Raw genomic sequence first — 20,242 nt, 5'->3', positions numbered from 1 at the left:
GATTTGTGCCAGTGACATTTGCAGAGGCAAAAGGCAAAAGTGAATTAATTCCAAATCATTAATAATCTCCAGGACAAATGTGAAAAACTACACTAAATACCAATACTGTAAGTTTTTACCTTATAAAATTGTAACTGCATGGAGAAGAGTCCAATTCTTTAAAAATCGTTGTGTTCCTTTAAAGTTGCACAGCTTGTGATTCTAAGCTCTGATGACCCATACGTAACTGCTCTCCTCTCGTAGTAAAAGCCCTGTACCTGTGAGGTGGCGGGTAGGGTTGCTTGGCCAACGGGAAATAAATTGTTCGGGCTTTGGGCTTGAGCGGCCCTTTCATCGGCCACTGACCTCACTCCGTTAACCAGCTGGAGCTGCAGCGAGGCTGTAATTCCCTAATAAGGACGTCTATACCTCCCAGCAACCCTCTGAACACTAAACTTGAGTGAGGGGGAGGCCTGGCAGCCGGCCGATTCCCCACATTCCCATAATCCTTTAAGTAAGTCTCCTGACTCCATGGCTAGTGTTCAATCCATTCTCCATATTTAGAGTGTGTTTATAGTAGAGGAAAAAGGGATAAGCTATTAAAAGCAAGTGGTAAAAAAGGAGATTAGGGGTGAAAGAAGGGTGATGATTTTTAAAGTCTTGTTTTTATGGAATATTGCAGTATTTATTATAAATTAATTATCTGCGCACATAATCATCATCATCATCATCATTATTATTTTTAATTCATGCGCACTTGTAATCTTTAATCAAAATAACTTCCCTCTCTCTTGCAGCGACATCCCTTCTCTTCTGTGATGACGTGTTTAATGGCACGAGGGCGGGGCAACCTGTCACTCACATGAGCTCGACCAATAGCAAACCAAAACCATCCAATCAATTCCTGATGAAGCCATTTTACAAGAATATATATGGAAGTCCGTTCCACCAAAGAAATATATTCCGAAGCTTGTGACTTTTTCCCCCGCAATTGACCGTTCGCAAAGACCCGCCCCCTTTAGTTACTGTTGCTATGTCCGACAAGCCACGCCGCTCTCACGCCACACACCATGTTCTCAAACAGTGAAAAATACATCGTGGAGCAAAGAGGACACTGACAACACGCTGACAGACAGGACAGACCAGGTTACTTTTGATATGAAACACAGTCTCAACTGTCAAATTTTGTAATTTTTTTAAGAAATGTAAACAATAAATACCGTCTTGTGGCTCTTTAATGTCTCGTGAAAGATTGCTGTAGCGCCTCTTAAAGCTGCTCGTGAACCGATCATCTCTTCCTTCTAATTAAAGGGGAACTATGCAGGTTTTTTTTTGCCTAATTTACCTTAACTGAACAGCTTCGGAGTCGTTGGAATGGTTATATGACTTTTTTCGGGTTGAATGGTGGCCGTCTCGCTTCCCCTTAGCGCCTGTGAGCGGAAAAACCACCCTTGCAACTTTGGGCCGGTGGGAAGTATTGCGTGATATCAGGTCTTGCGATGTAATGAATTGCTTTACGGCACTGCACACATACATTTATACGCTAGCCTTCTGTGTATCATACATACGTCAGTGGACATGGCTCCGTGCTGGGAGGGGGGAGAGTCGCCAACGAGTTTTTACAACAGTATTGTCAAATATTCCGAAGCTGTAGGGTAAGCTCTATAGAGAAACCTGCGAGCAAAAAGCGAGAAAACAGCGAAGAAATTGCCAAAACTGCATAGCGCTGCTTTAATTTATAGCATCAAATAAACATGAAAGAACATAAGAAGGAATGTTGTTTTAACCAGGGAAAGACATCAGTACACTCCGTATTCCAAGTTCAAATCCTCCAACGTTAATCTTCTAACTCTCCTGACTGCTTTGTCGGACAAAGATGGCGGATTCGGCGGATGGCGGATTATGATTGATCAGATCGCCTGTCAAATTAAACTCCCTACAAAGGGTCAATTGCAAGTTTACATACGATTTTTTCTCGTGATATTGCGTGATATAGACTCACAATTCTGTCTTTTTTAAAAAAAAAGTATTTTTTTCCCCTCATAATTGGACTTTATAACTTGCAATTGTGAGTTTATATTTCACGGTTCTGAGAAAAGATTTATATACGTCACAACGAAAGAAAATATTATCGCAACTTCCGTTTCATGCCGACTTTAATAAGTCCTCTTTCTGCAGAGAAAGGTCTTTTGTTTAGTCGTTACAATAAAAGACTGAGATGTACAGGCTACAACGCATGATACAATCAATTATAATAAAAAACAAAAGAAACTTGAAAATGAAAAACATCCAACAAAGCAAACTCCATACGACTTGTGCATATTAAGTCTATATTCTAAGTCTTCTGAAACTATACAATAATAATGATAAAAAACTATACAAGCTTGGTTTTTGGAAATGCATCAACATTTTGCTAAATGTTTCAATGTTTTCCACAGAAGAAAATAATGACAGAATTGTTATTTTGGTGTAAACTACCCCTTTAAATGCACTGTTTTGCAAATTTTTTACTGAAAATCAAACATAATGCCACAGCGGTTGATCTCGATTTATGAGAATCAGTCCCTGGTTACACTGCGTCCAACCATCCGCTCAAAAGCAGAGAGAATACTGGTCCTCTGGTCCTGCAAGTGAACCTTCCACAAAGAGCATGCCACAAGCACAAACCCTTTTCATGCAAAATAAATCAAAAGTGGCTTTGAGGTAGGAACATAAATCAGAGGGTTTGGGTTATGTACAGATGGCTGAACCAAACACTCGCCTTGAAGAGACACTCAGCATGTGTGTTTGAGTGAGTATAGGTATATTTATGTAGGAGTGAGTGTAGTTGTACATATGTGTGACTGAATATGTGTGTATGATCTTTTAGATGCCCAAAGGGGTCAAACTGCTGGGTATTTTGAGTTGCTTAATTTAATGTACAGCGATGCAGCCGAATGTTTGTCTGTATTTGGAAATGTGTTTGTTTGGACTATAATCTGCCAAAGTCTGCTACTGTGTTATTTATGATTTCAATTATTCCTTATAAGGTTTTTGCTGTTAACATGATTTAATAAACCTATTAAATACCTGAAGGTAATAATATTTTATGAATGTTTGGCCGTTACAAAAGTGACTTCATACCACTAACTAAAAAGTACCTAAAAATGCCAATGGTTGGACCATGTTTGCCCTGCTGTGTATTCTTTTAAATATCTTGGAATAGCAAGTAAATACCATAGTATATGAATATGGTCAGGGGCGGAATGGGACCAAAAAATCTACCGGGAAATTCCGTAGACCACCGGCCCTCGGTGGTCAAAAACAAAAACAAAAAACATTTGCTAAAAAATATAGCGGTAAATGAGAGAATATTAAATATATATATATTTTGTTCCCATTTGCTCAAATAGCAAAAGAAAAACTCCTCTATAGTTTTTTTCACAACTTTCAAAAAGAGGAAAAAAAATATTATTATTATATAGGCTATATTAATAAAAATTTAGCAAAACTTGGCCACTAAATATTTAATATTCAATTATTTTAATTATCACAATTAAAGTTTTAATTTTATTAAATTGAACAAGCGCAACATTCAGCATTCAATCAAATATTCTAAAATATGTATTATTAATAATAAGGTTATTTCAACATAATATCTCGTTATTTCGACATATGTGTGCGTGCAACAAGCACGATGTGCATTTGTAAATCCGGTGACGCGTGCATTGATTTTTATTAATAAACTAGTGTTTTCTGACAGTGTCGGACTGTCGGCTGCAAAGATGAAGTTGACGATCGCCATAGTGAACGCGCCTATAGAGAGAAATGCACATAATGGATTACATAATCAGAGAGTAGCCTTTTTCTTTTCGTTTTGAATTATTTCGTTTAAAGACATTTCAAGCTTTGTGTATTTGATGTATTTCTCATGTCTGTGAGGCATACACTGAGTTTCGTTAATTTATGATGAGATGCGCTCCAGTTAACGTGCAATGCAATTTACCGCGAGGGCACCTCCATGATTATATTGTCTACTATATTTGCTTCTTATTTATTAAAATCCAGGCAATTGGTTGGTGAAAAAATTATTAAAATTAAGATACAATTTATACAAAACGAAATTCACTTTAAAGAAAGGTTTTCTACAAAACAAAACTTAATGAAGTGGTCAAAATCATGTCTGACCCACACCATGTCCCTCGATATATTGCGCATCCTATTCGTGCTGTTCGCTTTTCATAAATCAAAAAAACGAACAAAAAAAAAACATTATAATATTTGAACAAATATGAAATGAAATGCGCTTTTTTAATGGATACAACAGTATAGTAGGCCTACAGACTCTCTATTTGTACAAATTGCTGCACATTCATTTAATTCTAAATTTTGCACACAGAAGTTGAAAGGCATTTGTTCAAATCAAGTTCACGAATAATTGTGCGTGCATTTATTAATCATTATTATGATACTAAAATCATAACAAAGTAGGCTATGCTATGTACAAAAAATCTGATGAGCCCAGAATATGAACGCAACGTTTAATTACACGTTAAGCATTTTCCTCCCATAGAAAACCATTATAAGAACGCTTAATGTGGCTTAATGCAGATTAGAATGTCCCCTTATTATGTCGAAATAACGATATATTATGTCGAAATAACGACTTATTATGTCGAAATAACGACTTATTATGTCGAAATAACGACTTCGAAATCTCGAAAGTTTTCTTTTTTTTCTTTCTTCAAAATGCTGTTCAGGGCTTCCATAGAATACAGCCTGAATATAATTGCTTCCAGAAATTATTTTTGGGGGTGCTATCGGGGTGCTTTGGTCTTTCTTGGGGGTGCTGAAGCACCTGCTAGCACCGCCCATGCTCAGCGCCACCTTTCAGTTTTCTTTTTTGCCTTTCCATCATTTAACTCACTCACACGTTAGACTTCCAAAACGTGACGAGGAAAAAGAGGTGTTCGGCGGCTTTTTACATCAAAAGCCGGCCCAACAGGCTATGCCATTTGGGGAGGGGCCGCACACTGATCCCACTAACCCTATCCCCCACTGTTCCGCGGCCTCAAAACACTACCGGCCCACCGGGAAAAGTCCCGACTCTCCCGATTGCCACTCCGCCCCTGAATATGGTAATAATTCACTATCTAAGTGTACATAGTAGCATCATGGCATTTTTTTATATCTGATTTCATTACTCTACTAAGGTACCCTCACAGTACTTTTTGTAGGGAACCTGCAAGTATAGTAAATATATAAATAAATAAATAAATACACATATATACATATATAAATATATATATGAAGAGTTCAGATGCAAAAGCCTCTAAGTGCCATCTGAAATTTTCTTCTAGAATGATCATTTTTATCAAGCTCGTATATTTAAGTTCAGTAATTTCACTTAAATGGCAATGAATATTACCTATTAGTTGTCATTTAAGTGAAATTACTGAACTTAAATATACGAGCTTGATAAAAATGATCATTCTAGAAGAAAATTTCAGATGGCACTTAGAGGCTTTTGCATCTGAACTCTTCATATATATATATATATATATATATATATATATATATATATATATATATATATATATATATATATATATACTGTATATATATATACTGTATATACATATACACACACACACACACATATATATATATATATATATATACATATATATAGATATAGATATGTATAAAACGTTTTGGAGAAGATGGTTTATTTATGCTTTGCAGCACAGAATATCTCGCTTAATCTATATTTGAAAGACTGCTGGGCAAAGTACCTTAATTCGGTTAGCTTTTTAAAATTCAATATTCTAAGATTTCCAGTAGACAAAAACTGGTACACTTTATTTCAATGGTCCACTTTAGACATTCTACTAACTATAAGTAACTTTGCAACTACATGTCAACTACCAGTTAATAGAGTATTAGTCGACTATAATAGATTGTCAGGTGTTAGGGTTAGGGTTAGTAGAATTAGTTGACATGTACTTGCAAAGTTACTTATTGCCAGTAGAATGTCTTTTGGGGAGCATCACAATAAAGTGTTAGCCAATATTAAGCAGACAGTCTACTAAGACTGCTAGTTGACATGTGGTTGCAAATTTACTTATAGTTAGTAGAATGTCTGAAGTAGACCATCAAAAATTGTGACCCGGAAAACTTGGTCTGTAAAAATAAGTGACCTGATGCCCTACACAATACGACACATTGAAAGGACTATGAGCCTAAATTTCAATCTCATCAAAATAATAAATACCATCATAATTACAGCTACAGATAAACAAGAGTAGCTGTTCATACCACTTTTGGGAAGTACACTGACCGTACTATGGTACAGTATAGTGATGGTATTATCATGGCTCTCAATATACAGTATACTGAATGATTGGAATTTTTATATTTGATGCTATTCAAAGGTATTTCATATAATACTACAGTACTAACAAACTGGCCAAAGTCAACAGTAAAACTAAGGTACGTTTTGCACCTTCTTTTTCATTGGTACAAAGGCAGATTTGTAATAGCTGAACTTCATAAAATATTACTATCTTCAGGTATTTAATATATCCATCAAATCATGCTAATTTCAACCATACATAACACAGTAGATTGATATACACATAGATACTAAATTATTACCATATTCATAATATACTATGGTATTTACTTGGTATTCCAACATATAAAAAAATATATACGGCACGGCAAACATGGTCACACCTTTGGCACTTTAACTATTTTTTTTTTTAGTTAGTCGTATGAAGGCACTCTCGTAATGGCTAAACATTCATAAAATATCACTATCTTCAGGTATATAATATATCCATCAAATCATGCTAACAGCAAAAAAGCCTTATATGGAATAATTTAAGTCATAAATAACACAGTGGCAGATTATAGCAGAATATTGCAAACAAGATTTCTCCACAGTCTAAAAACGAATGCGTTTGCAAATGCACACACACACAAGAATGACTGCGTTGCATATTTTAGCCATGTTGGTCCAAATACCAAGGTATTTTTGGTTATTGTCTAAAGGGATATAGGATGACTTACTTTGGCTGCTCCGATCTGCTCTTTCCGGAATCTCTCCAAGGGTGTGATCAGAACATCATCGGCATTTTGTATCTGCAATCAATCAAGCATAGATATAAGGTATTTCATTAGAAAACACTCTTCTTTAAACTACATTAACTTCCGTGAAGTTCACAGTTTTAAGAGGTCATCAGATGCCCATTTTCCACAAGTTGGTATAATTCTTTAGGGTGTTCATGTAAAGTTTGTAATATACTTTAGTTAAAACTCCTCAGTGGTTGTGTAAAACAACACTCTTTTTACCTCCTCAAAAACAGCTTTGCTCACAGTGACCTGTTTCGGTGCATGTCTCTTTAAATGATAATGAGCAACTGCTCACCCCACCCCTCTCTTCCATGGGAGGTGTTAAATGGTTGATGGCAGAAATATGCTAATACGGGACAGTCCGTCAACGGTCATGGGCGGAGCATGAGCATTATGACATCATAGTACTCAGAAAATCCAAACGGCCTGATTATTGAGAGTGTTTAGACTTTTTGAGGATAAAAAAAAAAGAAAAAAAAAGGAGTGAATGGATTTCTTTCATTGTATGGTGGTTGTGTCCACACACTACAAAGACACATTTATATGCAAACAACATATAAAAGTGAATTTTGCATCCGATGACCCCTTTAATTAAAGTTAGAAGGTTTATGCAGCATACGCTGATTTCACGCAGCCGTTATTTTGAAATCGAAAGCGAGGCTCCGGTGGGAAGAAAACCGGAAGTGTCGCCTTTAATCACAGGAGAGTCGTGAATGCGATGGCGTATTGTTGTGTTTAATGATGTTGTGTCAATTCTAAAAATGTACATACATTTCTTTCATACTTTAGACTATATACAGTGAAATTCATTTATAAATAAAATAATTTTTTATATATAATTCAGAATGTAAAAAAAGAAGCAGGAATGAACTATATACATATCCTATATTGAATATTAACATCCAATAGTGTAAATCGCGGCAGCAGCTTCAGGTTGGTAATCCAAGGCATTGTTGTTTATCTTTACTTCCGGGGTGCTTCCCACCGCAGCCTCACTTTCGATTTCAAAATGGCGGCTGCGTGAAATCAGCGTATTAACGCCGAAGGCTGAGAATTTGAAAAATCTCACTATTATGAACAAATTTGTGGTGTGAGTTTACATTTCTGCAGAAGGCTTGTGAGAACATTCACACCAACACTTCAGAAGAGCAGTAATGATTAGTGTGATAGAACTTCATTCATCAATATTCATTTAATGATAACTCCAGAGAAGACTTTTCAAATGAGGAAAATGACCAATAATACAGACATTGTGAATTTGAGCAATAAATAAATAAATAAGAAAATGGCTTTTGTTTTAAAACGGGCCATTAAACGCACCGGTATTGTCAGAGCTGAGAGAAATATGGCCATCAACAACCAGAGAGGGAGTTTTACGTGCGCAGATAGGCATGCATTTAAAAGCTGAAATATGTCTCTATATACTGTATCTGCGTTTGCTGAGGGTATCATAGTATACCCTGGAAAAGACCCTCGTAGCAGACTGACACACTCTCTCCAGCCTCACAGAGAGAACAGGTGACTGCATCAGTTACATTTACAATGATGTTGCTACGGTGTCTAGGTATTTGCAAGGGCTCTGCTAGGTAGTTGATAGGATCTTCTAGGTTGTTGCTAGCGCATTGCTAGGGTGTTGTGTGGGTAGTCACTCAGGCTTTAATAGGATGTTGCTAGGTGGATGCTGTGATTCTTTGGGTGATATAATATCTTTTAAGTTTTTTTCATGATATGACCAAGAACAACTGAGATCAGGGTCTAATTCATTAAAGATCAATGGTTCTCAGCCTGCACATACAGTAGTTGATGAATTATGACGTATGGTAGTAGGCATGATTGTCTTCCTGTAGAGCTCTCTGTTGCACCGGGACTGAATCAGCCTACTTCGAAACATGCTCCTCATTTCTACAAGCATGTCACGGAGGGGGTAGGGAGTGCTGTCAATGATGTTGTCCAGCAGCTTGGACATCATTCTCTTCTCTACAACCACCAGATGGTTCCGGCCTTCTCCAAAAAGCCTGCTCTCTTGATGAGCTTGTTCATCTTCTTGTTTCTCCCAGAGTCCCAGCACACTACAGTGCAGAACAAGGCAGGCACGCAAACAGACTGAAAGAACATGTGCAGCTGCACACATGAAAAACCTTTCTCAAAAAGTACATTCAGCTTTGGTTCTTCTTATAGATAAGGTGTCTCAGTGTTGTTTGTTCATTTAAGTCTGTCATCCTCAGTGTTAACCACACAATATTATATTGTGTTATATTACACTACAGCTTGGGATGTTGGGAAGGCTCCAGCATACACACAAACCCTATAAAAGACAAGTGGTATTATATTTCATTCACAGTTATGTTATGTTTTTTCTGTTTAGTTTAAGTCATAGTTTTCATGGTCTCCATTTTCCCTTAGTTCTAGGCTGTGTCCGAAATCGCCCCATACCCTTAAATAGGGCACTATTTGAAGGGACAGACATTTGTTGTGGTGTCCTAAACCATAGTGAACGTTATCGAGTGCACTCATTCAATCCCACAATCCACTGCAATATGTGTACAACCAATGTACACTCAACGGCTAGAGAATGCCCATAATTCACGTTGAGAGTTCTGCGTTGAATTAATTCCCTCATCTGAATCATCCATGAATCCATTGTCCAAACCACTGGTCCAATGGCTACTGCGTAATATCATTCAGGTATAAATACATTTTTAATTGATTATTAAATTGATTAATTAAGCTTTATACATAGTTTCCATGACAGAGTTCAAGATAAATCTTCATATTACGATGGTAGCTGCCAGTTTGCTAAGTTTCAAATAATTATTAAACAGCGAGCACAAACTATGCAAAAGCGGAAGCCCTTCCGGCACCATCATTGTCCGAATTCGCTCACTCGTTTTCACTCACTCCCTCAAGCGAACTACGTATATTAATGGACTAATGTAAGGAATAGTGGAGGAGGGTATAGGGGGCAATTTCGGACACAGCCCTAGTCATTCCTTAGTTGTCATGGTTTCTGATTAGTGGTCACCTGTTCCCTGTTCCATTGCTTACCATCTTCTGTGTATTTAATTAAACATTTCAGTGCAAGGAAACAAGCTGCATCAAAGCAGCAAATATTCAGCATTTTTTCAAAAGTCTTTTTAACCCATTGCTCACACAATCTTGCTACAAGTAAATTTTTTTCTGCAGTAGATTTTTTTGCAGCGCATTGCAACTGCCATTGAGATAAATGGGAATGCTAACGGATAGCTCTCTCTCCAGGTATTAAAAGCCTCCTTACCAAAAACATGCAAACATATTAGGTCAGGATGCACATCTGCGTATGTGGAGCAGACCTGCCGTGGTGGCATGACATGACACTCGGTTTGATTAACGGAGTTATTCTGTGCCGTGAGGGCGTGTGATAAAGCTTTAACACAGCACATAATACCTGGTCTAATTTTAGAGAGACCTTTCTCCTCCACCATCTCTGGAGAGTGTCTCCCTCCACCCATAAATCAAGAGAATTGTTTTCATTGTCTCAAACACACGGTCACCCTAACCTTTGCCTGACAAAGGCACACAAACCTCATCTACATCCGAATGCTCTGTGATTAGCCGCAAACCTCAAACCTTGCACCATTTCTATCCGTTTCTCATTTCATTCCTTTGTTTTTATTTCAATTTAGGAAGCATCGCTTCATTGGTATTCAAAGACTGCCCCCCCCGAGCCTTGAACAAAGAATTTTGAAAGCATAACTTTATCAAAGGAATTACTGGTTGGATTAATATTCCAACGCAAGGGAAGAACTGCGATGCGAACATCAACCCTGCGGCTAGTGGAGAGGATAATGGATAAATGTGGCTAACTGGAAAGTAACTCAATAAATACTCAAATTTCCAGCTCATTCCTTTCATTATTATTTTATGACCAATGAATAAAGCATGTGTATTCAGAACTCTGAATAATTCGTCTGGCACAAACAGGTCTATGTTTGTGTGTGTCTTCCCAAGGATAATGAAAGGGATCAGATCTATATGATTTTAATGCATGAGCTGAATCGACACCTTGGCTTTAATACCCGTTTGGAGTGGAATGTCCTCACGGCTGATTTCATACCGTCTTAACTTCCCTGGCTGTAGACCAAAACATCCTGCGATTCAGTGCTCAGACACTGTGACTAATCTGAATCTGAATAACTCGATATCAACAGTAAAGGTTTTCATTGCATTTTTTCCTCTGTAGTTGCAGAGGCAGTTCTCAAGACACTTGACCTTTGGAATTAATTTCGGGATGAGCTGCCGTAATCAGACTTATCTGGAATGGCCTGTCTTGACGGGGCCTTTGTAGAGTCTCACCTGTAGGGATCACGTCACTGGAGACATCAAAAAATGGCTTAAATCAAAAAGAATTGCTTTATCATGCAGCAAGTTTATGTAAAACATACTTGCAAAAAGCTGGAGTGGTTTGACTTTACATTGGAAGTGTTTAATGTCTCAAGATACATCATGAACAAAGGCCTAAATATAAAGCTAAAAGAATAGAATGTACGTAAAAAAATAAAAAATAAAAATTCTAAAGGAAAGGCGCACAGGAAAACAGTGGATCTGTGTATAAAAATAGATGGGCGATACTTTATGGCTGGATGCCATAGTATTGTGCAGTGCGATTTTTATGTAATCTGAAGAAAATGTGACCATTGTAGAACTTGCAAGGTGTTGTGGAAGATTTCTGTGATGTTGCACTGTGATTTCTGATTTGTTCGTAAATTAAAGCATCACTGATAATTAGGGCTGGGATAAACGATTATTTTTTAAACGATTAATCTAGCGATTATTTTTTCGATGCATCGATTAATCTAACGATTAATTTTTTCAGACCGATTCGATTTCGATTCGATTCGATTATCGATTATCTCCCCATTAATTGACTACTAACAATTTATACATGTTGATTTACATATCTGAATGAAAAAACATGAATTCCTTAACATTGCAATATGTTTATTGCTCTTAAAATGACAAAATAAAAGACTATACAAGTGCAAAGTAATGCATTCTTAGTCAGAGATAGCATTCAATAAAACCTTAAAGCCTTGAAAACACATAGCTTACTGAAAAAAAGTTCTTTCAGATGAAAATAACAACTTGATGACTAGCATTCAATAAAAAAATAAAAAAGGTCACCCAAAATACTTGTTTAGAGCAACTGAAAGAATACAGTAACCAATGTAAACTTGAGGGCTTTAAGCTAATACAGAGAGTGCTTTTCCAACAAAAAATAAAAATAAAAATTAATAGGGAGCCAGCAGCCTGTCATGGAGAAAAAAAAAATCTCCGAATGCTCCACGTGAAACTTTGGTGTTCCGCCCTTTTTCTATCGTGTCTAATGATTTTGGTTAATATGCACGAGGGAGAGAGAGAGCAAGACAGCGCTCGTGTAGTTTGAAGACTGTGAGTGCGCGAGCGCGCGTGAAACTTTGGTGTTTCGCCCTTTTTCTATCGTGTTTAATGATTTTGATTAATATGCACGAGGGAGAGAGAGAGCAAGCAGCGCTCGTGTTGTTTGAAGACTGTGAGTGCGCGCGCGCGGCCGGGGCTCTCTCTCGTACGCGCCCCAGCAGTCATTCTATTCTACATCACTCACCGATCAAATAAGGATTTGACAGCCGCCAAAAAGAAGATCAATGCAGAAAAACCCCTGGATTGGTTATATAACGTTGGACAGAATGTTGATCCGGCCATCGCGTATATTCAGCGCACATAAGGTAAACGTTTTGCAAACGTTTTTTGGAGAAATAAAAACAGGTCGACGAATCGATGCGCATATTTTGCGTCGACGTATTTTTTGCGTCGACGTCATCGATGACCTCGACGCGTTGTCCCAGCCCTACTGATAATATATTGGTTTCAAGACAAAATGTGTTCAAATTTATTTAATATTAAAGTGCCCCTAATATACCTTTTTGAAAATTATCTTCCATGCAGTGTGTAATATAGCCTAGCTGTTTGTTAATGTAAAAGGTCTGCAAAGTTTTAAAGACTAAATTTGCATAATACCAGCCTATGCTTTTCATTGGCTGCCCGTGAACGTGTTCATGGACGTAGATCCATGTAAATCTATTTTAGGAGACTCCAAAACAAAATTAGGAACCTTTAAAACATACTAGGGGCAAACATAACCTTTAAAGCATATTAAGGGCACTTTAAAACATATAATTAAATTTATGTTTAAAAAAATAAATGTTTCAACAAAAAAATTATTTTAAGTAAAACTCATTTTAGATATAAAAATACATTTTAGATATACACGCAAAACAAACTCAGTTCCTACTTTTTTCCTATATATTCTTATTTGTACACATTGTCAAGTGTTAAAGAACCTGTAAGTGCATATGTATCTAATTTTTGTATCTAAAATGTATCTAAATGCAAAAAAAAAAAAAAAAAATACCAAAATGAAAGATTTATTTTAAGTGAAAACCGGAAATAAAGTTTATTTAATAATCAAATATTTCATTGTATTGTGTAATATAAACATTTAAACAGTGGTTATATTAAAACCTTTTTTTCTTGTCCGATTTATTCAAACATTATATGAATATGTCATATTAGTGCATATATTTAGAAAAATGCTCCTGTATAGAGTTTTTTTTTTTTTTTTTTTTAGCTGACTAATGAGCTATGGACATTGAATTGCTTCTGTGTTCTGTGATAGAGTGATTACATGAGAGATGATTCATTTCAGTAAGTTTTACAGTTTCTTTCAACATACCTTATGATGTTCATTCATGTTTTTTTTCATGCTATAACTACTAGCAACTACTTTTATTCAAAACTAATTCATTCAATTTATATAGCACTTTTCTCAGCACTCAAAGCACTTTACATCGAAGGGGGGAATCTCCTCAACCACCACCAATGTGCAGCATCCACCTGGATGATGCGACGGCAGCCATATTGCACCAGAACGCCCACCACACACTAGGGCTGTCAAAATTGCTCAAAAATGACGTTCGAATATTCCCTCTAAAAAACACACGAATATTCGAACTATTCGAACATCTGGTTGCGCATTTTGTCAATGACGCGCATTACGTCAATAACAGGACAAATTAATACAAAGAGACATACATAACTTGTATAGGTAGTTAATTTAAGTTTAAACATATTTGACAATGTATTACCAACACAAAACCAAGTAAATAAACTAAATGGCCAAGACCGCAGACCTCACTCTCGCTCACTCGCAGGCACTCTCTCTCTCTCTCTCGCGCCCTCGCGCTCACGCTCTCTCTGCGCATAGCGGTTTAAATTAACAACAATAAGCACATGTTGAGTGCTGATCAAGAGTTTTGTGCTAGCAATTTAAGGTCGCGACTCTTGTCCCAAATATAGCAGGCTTCATTCAGTGATTGAAACAAATTTATTAACATTAATTGAAGTTTTACAGTATAGAACCGACATTGAACGCTCCGAGCGAGCTGTGCTGTGGTAAACATGGAACTTTTCTGTTTAACGTTAAATAAAATGAGGCACACAATTCCGAGAAATGTGACAACAAAGAACTTTTACCCTGAGGTTCATAAAAAATAAAAGTGCTATTAAAAAAGAAAAAGGCTACTTACATTATTGGTGCTTGTATTAAAAAAAGGAAAAACTGACTGCAATTTAGTCCCTCAGGCAGCGCGCGCGCCCACTCGCAAAGCAGACAGCCGCGCCTCTGCTTCCGCGGGCGTGTTTTTCCATATTCGAAATTCATGATTCGAATATTATTTTTCACGTTCGAATTTCTGTTTTTTAAAACTATTCGAATATATATTCGAATTTAGAATATTCGTTGACAGCCCTACCACACACCAGCTTACTGGTGGAGAGGAGATGATGATGAAGCCAATCAGTGTATGGGGATGATTAGGAGGCCATGATGATGGACAGAGGCCACTGGGAAAATTTGGCCAGGATGCCAGGGTTATACCCCTACTCTTTTTTCAAAGGACATCATGGGATTTTTAATGACCACAGAGAGTCAGGACCTCAGTTTAACGTCTCATCCGAAGGACAAAAGAGTAATACAACAAGTGTTTCATCTATATAACAATATACACGTTAGCACATATATTTGCATGGTATAAAGCTACAGATCACTTTTACTTTTCCACAGCTCATTTTGTCTGGGTTTTTTGTCTACTGAAATTCCTCTGAAATATATTTTTGCAGTTTTTCGTCAGCAGAACAAACCAAAAACAAATTAAACAACAGTACAACCCACTGAAGAGATGTGTCAATGGCCTCACAGCCTCGCTTTCATTCCTGTTAAAAATCAAAGATGGCGCTGCTGTGAATAAGGTCAACAGAACACTAAAGACATCACAAAGACTTTCTTAGAAATACATTGGACAATAGTGTTGTCATCAAGAAGACCACCTTAACTGAGAGCAAGACCAGTGTGTGTTGAGACAAAGACAAGACCAAGACTTTGAGGGGTTGAGACCAAGGCAAGACTAAGGCAAGGAGAGACAGAGTCAAGGCCAAGACCAGGCCAGCACTCCTTAAATTCATCTAAAAGATCCACATTTTCTGCCTGAAAAAATTCTTAAATTGAATCAATAAATACAATAAATATAATAATAAGACACTATATAGAGCTGTTACCAATTAAATGAAATTAACAACTAAGTTCATCTTTGCAATGTAGAGGTGGCACAGAAGTTGCATCTGAATTTGTACAATTACAACTGAATAAATAATGTTTAGATAAGTGTTTAAAAATAAAATTTTGTTTATTGAACATTTGTTTAAAATCAATATCACGTTTGCAATCGTGTTCATACTGTATTTGTGAAAACAGCTCTCATGCTCTTGTGATTTTGCTTAATATGTTTTAATATAAAAACTAAGATCTCATACGACTACTTTTTTGCAATCATATCTCAAAATTTGTGGTCATTTATATTAATTTTGGTATCTTTTTTTTTACACATTCCCTCGTTAATTTATGAGCCGACACAACAGTAACAAAATAAATCAAATTAGAAATAAGTTTTTGATTTAATTTGAAACAGGGAGTTTGGCATTTGGGGTCTTGACCGGTCTCGAGTACTTCAACACAACTGAAAAATATATTAAGCTGATAGTAATCATAACTTGTATTTAATCATATGATAAACTCATCAACTCTTCCAAGTTACTCATAAAAACTTTTCATAAGATATCAAAGTAAATGCCTGCAAGGAACAAAAGCACCTGGTTCATTCCTGGCATTTGAGAGCAGTCTGCTGTGATCTATATACGACTCTAATTGGTGTCAGTGAGGTTGACTGCAAAAATTTGCTTTGAGCAGAAAGTCTGCTGAAACCATTTGGATGGCGTTCAACAGATCTTGAAGCACACATTCTACCTATAAACCTAAAAAGAGGGAAATCCATTTGGGCTCTATAGCTTTATCCATTAGGCATTTCACCAGCATGGGACATCTAATTTCTATGATGAACTTGTATAGATTTTCCATGACAGCATTTTCTAACATATCAATTAAGTTGCGATTATGCTAAGTGTGCTCACAGCGAGACACAAATCTTACTGAGTCGCTCTATCACCTCAGGTGCTGATGCAGCCTAATACCTGCTTCCTGGACAAACCCTCACATCCTTCACACACTGAGGCTTGAGGCGACAGTCTGCGGACAGAGTAGATGAGCAGATAAGAGGGTTTTTTTCTGCTCATGACTGCGAGGCTGCCTCATTCAAGGTAATGCAACTTGCACTCAAACTTCTCATTAGCAGGGGGATGAGGTGAAGAGTGTTTTGCTTTGACCAAATCAGATTTTATAGATGGAATGTTAAAATAGAGAACTGTGGCAGGTAGCTTCCCTCTGGTCTAAAAATGTATAGGTATTCCATTCAATTCCTGGTGGATATTTTACTTGTTCTAGAAAAAATGGCACAAAAATGGTTATAAATGGTAAATCCACAGTACAGCATGTTAAGCATGTATATGTAGACATGGTCGAGGCGATCTGCTGAATTTCACATTGAGCATCAGAATGGGTAAGAAAGATGAGTGACTTTGAAAATGGCGTGGTTGGTGGTGCCAGATGGACTGGTCTGAGTATTTCAGAAACTGTTTAAATCTACTGGGAACAATCTCTAGGGTTTACTTGGTCCAAGTTAAATGGTCCAAACAAGAGAAAATATCCAGTGAGCTGCAGTTCTGTGGGTGAAAATACCTTGTTGATGCCAGAGGTCAGAGGAGAAAGGCCAGACTGGTTCGAGTTGATAAAAAGGCAACATAAACTCAAATAACCATTTGTTACAACCAAGGTATGCAGAAGAGCATCTCTGAAAGCACCTTGATATCGAACTTTGAAGCAGATGAGCTATAGCAGCAGAAGATCACACCGTATGCCACTCCAGTCAGCTAAGAACTGAGGCTATAGTTTGCAAACGCTCATCAAAATTGGACAATAGTAGATTGGAAAAACGTTGCCTGGTCAGTTGAGTCTCGATTTCTACTGCAATATTCAGATGGTAGGGTCAGAATTTGACGTAAACAACATGAAAGCATGGATCCATCCTGCCTTGTATCAGTGGTTCAAGCTTCTGGTGGTGTTATAGTGTGGGGGATAGGGGTGTCAAAATTAATCGTTTCTACGATGCATCGCGATGCAGACGAGGACGATTCAGTATCGGTTCAGTAATAGACCATAACCGGTTATAATGTACTGACGCTTTTCTTACGTCATTTTTCGCGTACGTGCTTTGTTGCGGTAGCATACAATGGCAGAGGGAGGTGAGACGCGAGTGAGAGAAAATTAAAAATGCTCCAACTACTTTAAAAGCCAACATCTGGGCACATTTCGGCTTTTATGAACAACGTGGTAAGCACGACTTGCAGAAGACACGCGCTGTGTACGCTCATGTCACGCACAAATAGAATATGCAGGTAATACCACTAACTTGATAAACCACGTTAGCCGTTTTCACCCCGAGCTGTTATCGCCCGGCAGAGTCTGACTGCTTTAGAGTAAGTGGATGAGCTCCGTAACCCGAATCCGCAGCCAAAAACAAATCATCCACCCGCCCCAATAACTTTCTCTGATTTAAGTATCCGCACCCGATGGTCAAATTACAATTATTCTGTGTTGTTACGCGTGATTATAAATGGATGATTGTCACTTTCAACAGCGGACTCGGCGACGGTTGATGCGCGCATCTTTAATGGTAACATAATACACTGATTAATGAGCGCTGCTTTTAAATGAACATTTCTTTAAAACAAAATTTATTTGACAGATTTTCCTTTTCTTAGTGTCATAAACAAGCTTTAATCCCATGAAACTTAAACTGGAATGTCACTGTTTCTGTCACTGCAACTTCCCGAACAGGCGAGCACATGCGCGCACACATCACTTTTGAAGTAAAATGTAAAATTGAGGATGCGGTGCATCGTGATGCATCGTGATATCGAATTGAACCGGATCGATGACATAATAATCATAATCGAACCGAACCGTGAGACCAGTGTCGGTTCACACCCCTAGTGGGGGATATCTTCTTGGCACACTTTGGGCCCCTTAGTACCAATCGAACATTGTTTAAACACCACAGCCTACCTGAGTATTGTTGCTGAACATCTCCATCCCTATATAACCACAGAGTACCATTTTCTGATAGCCACTTCCAGCAGGACAAAGAGCCATGTCAAAAAGCTCAAATCATCTCAAAAATGTTTCTTGAACATGACAATGAGTTCACTATATTCAAATGGCCTCCACATTCACCACATCTCAATCCAATAGAGCACCTTTGGGATTGGTGGAACAGGAGATTTACATCATGGATGCGCAGCCGACAAATCTGCAGTATCTGCGTGATGCTATCATGTCAATATGGACCAAAATCTCTGAGGAATGTTTCCAGCACCTTGTTGAATCTATGCCACAAATAATTAAGGCTGTTGGTCCAACCCAGTCCTAGCAAGGTGGTCGGTGAGTGTATTTGCCAATAATAATTGAGCACCAAATCAGCATATTAGAATGATTTTTAAATGGACAGGAGTAATGGCTGCTGAAAATTCAGCTTTTGCTATCGAATAAATGACATAAAAAAATATTCTAATAGAAAAGAGCTATAATATTTTACAATGTTACTGTTTTACTGTATTATTCAACATACAAGCCTTGGTGAGCATAACAGACTTCCTTTTAAAAACAATATAAAAAATGTTAATTATTCCAAACTTTTGACTGGTAGCATAGATTTTATCCATCAATCTGTGTTTCCTCTGTTTGTTTTTTTGTTCCAGCTGTGAGAGGTATGCAGTGTCTTTTATTCAAAGAAACATTTGTCTTAGTTACAGTAACCTCAAATAAACTTCCCTGTTGTCTGGTTCTAGCTGTAGGGCAGTGATTACGTCTCGAGTCCTGGAGTTACATTATAGTTTAGTGTATGTGTGTCTCACTTTAAATGCCCTCTTGAGTCCCATTAACAAACTCAGTAAACCTTGGAAACAATCGCTTCTTTTCTGCCCGTCTACCCTCACTGTAGTCACGCTCGATGTGACATTCCATAAGACTGGCCTCAGCACACAGTGTGCCCACACCGCGGAACGCAATCACAGCGAGGATAAACAAAAGCTCCAGGAGATTGGACAATTCACCACGTCTAGCCTAAACCAGGTTACAGTTTTTGCATAAACACAGAGTTAGTACTGCCTGATCACATTTTTTTCAAGATCATTTTCATGACAATTAAGGACATTTCCTTGCCAAATTCTCATTACTGCACTGCAAAATAAAACAAATAAATAAAATAAATAAATATTATTCCAACTCTAAAACAAGGGAGACATTTTTTTCCAACCACAAACAAGTTAGAGACTACATAAATCTCTGCATTTCATGTAGTGACAAATATTTTAACAAAACCTGTTTATCTATATCTATATCTATATATATATATATCTATATATATATATATATATATATATATATATATATATATCTATATATATATATATATATATATATATATATATATATATATATACTAGGGGTGGCACGGTTCACAAAACCCACGGTTCGGTTCGTATCACGGTTTTAGGGTCACGGTTTTCGGTTCTGTACGGTTCTTGTTGTTGTTTTTTCTTTTAATCTTTAACACTCCAAAAATTT

General features: G+C 37.2%; 1 protein-coding gene across 8 annotated transcripts in view; it reads right to left on the bottom strand.

The window, feature by feature from the left end:
- The window catches only part of arhgap42b (Rho GTPase activating protein 42b), a 144,045-nt gene that overhangs the window by 59,380 nt on the left and 64,423 nt on the right, over positions 1-20,242 (bottom strand). For all 8 annotated transcript variants that reach the window (XM_082182897.1, XM_082182899.1, XM_082182898.1 and 5 more), the window contains exon 4: positions 7,033-7,104. In XM_082182897.1, the coding sequence (XP_082039023.1) occupies positions 7,033-7,104 (72 nt within the window). The remainder of the gene's footprint in view (positions 1-7,032; positions 7,105-20,242) is intronic.

This window comes from Leuciscus leuciscus, assembly GCF_965113295.1.
Source record: "Leuciscus leuciscus genome assembly, chromosome: 10".
In the NCBI taxonomy this organism is placed as follows: domain Eukaryota; kingdom Metazoa; phylum Chordata; class Actinopteri; order Cypriniformes; family Leuciscidae; genus Leuciscus; species Leuciscus leuciscus.
This window is presented reverse-complemented; position numbering and strand designations above follow the sequence as displayed.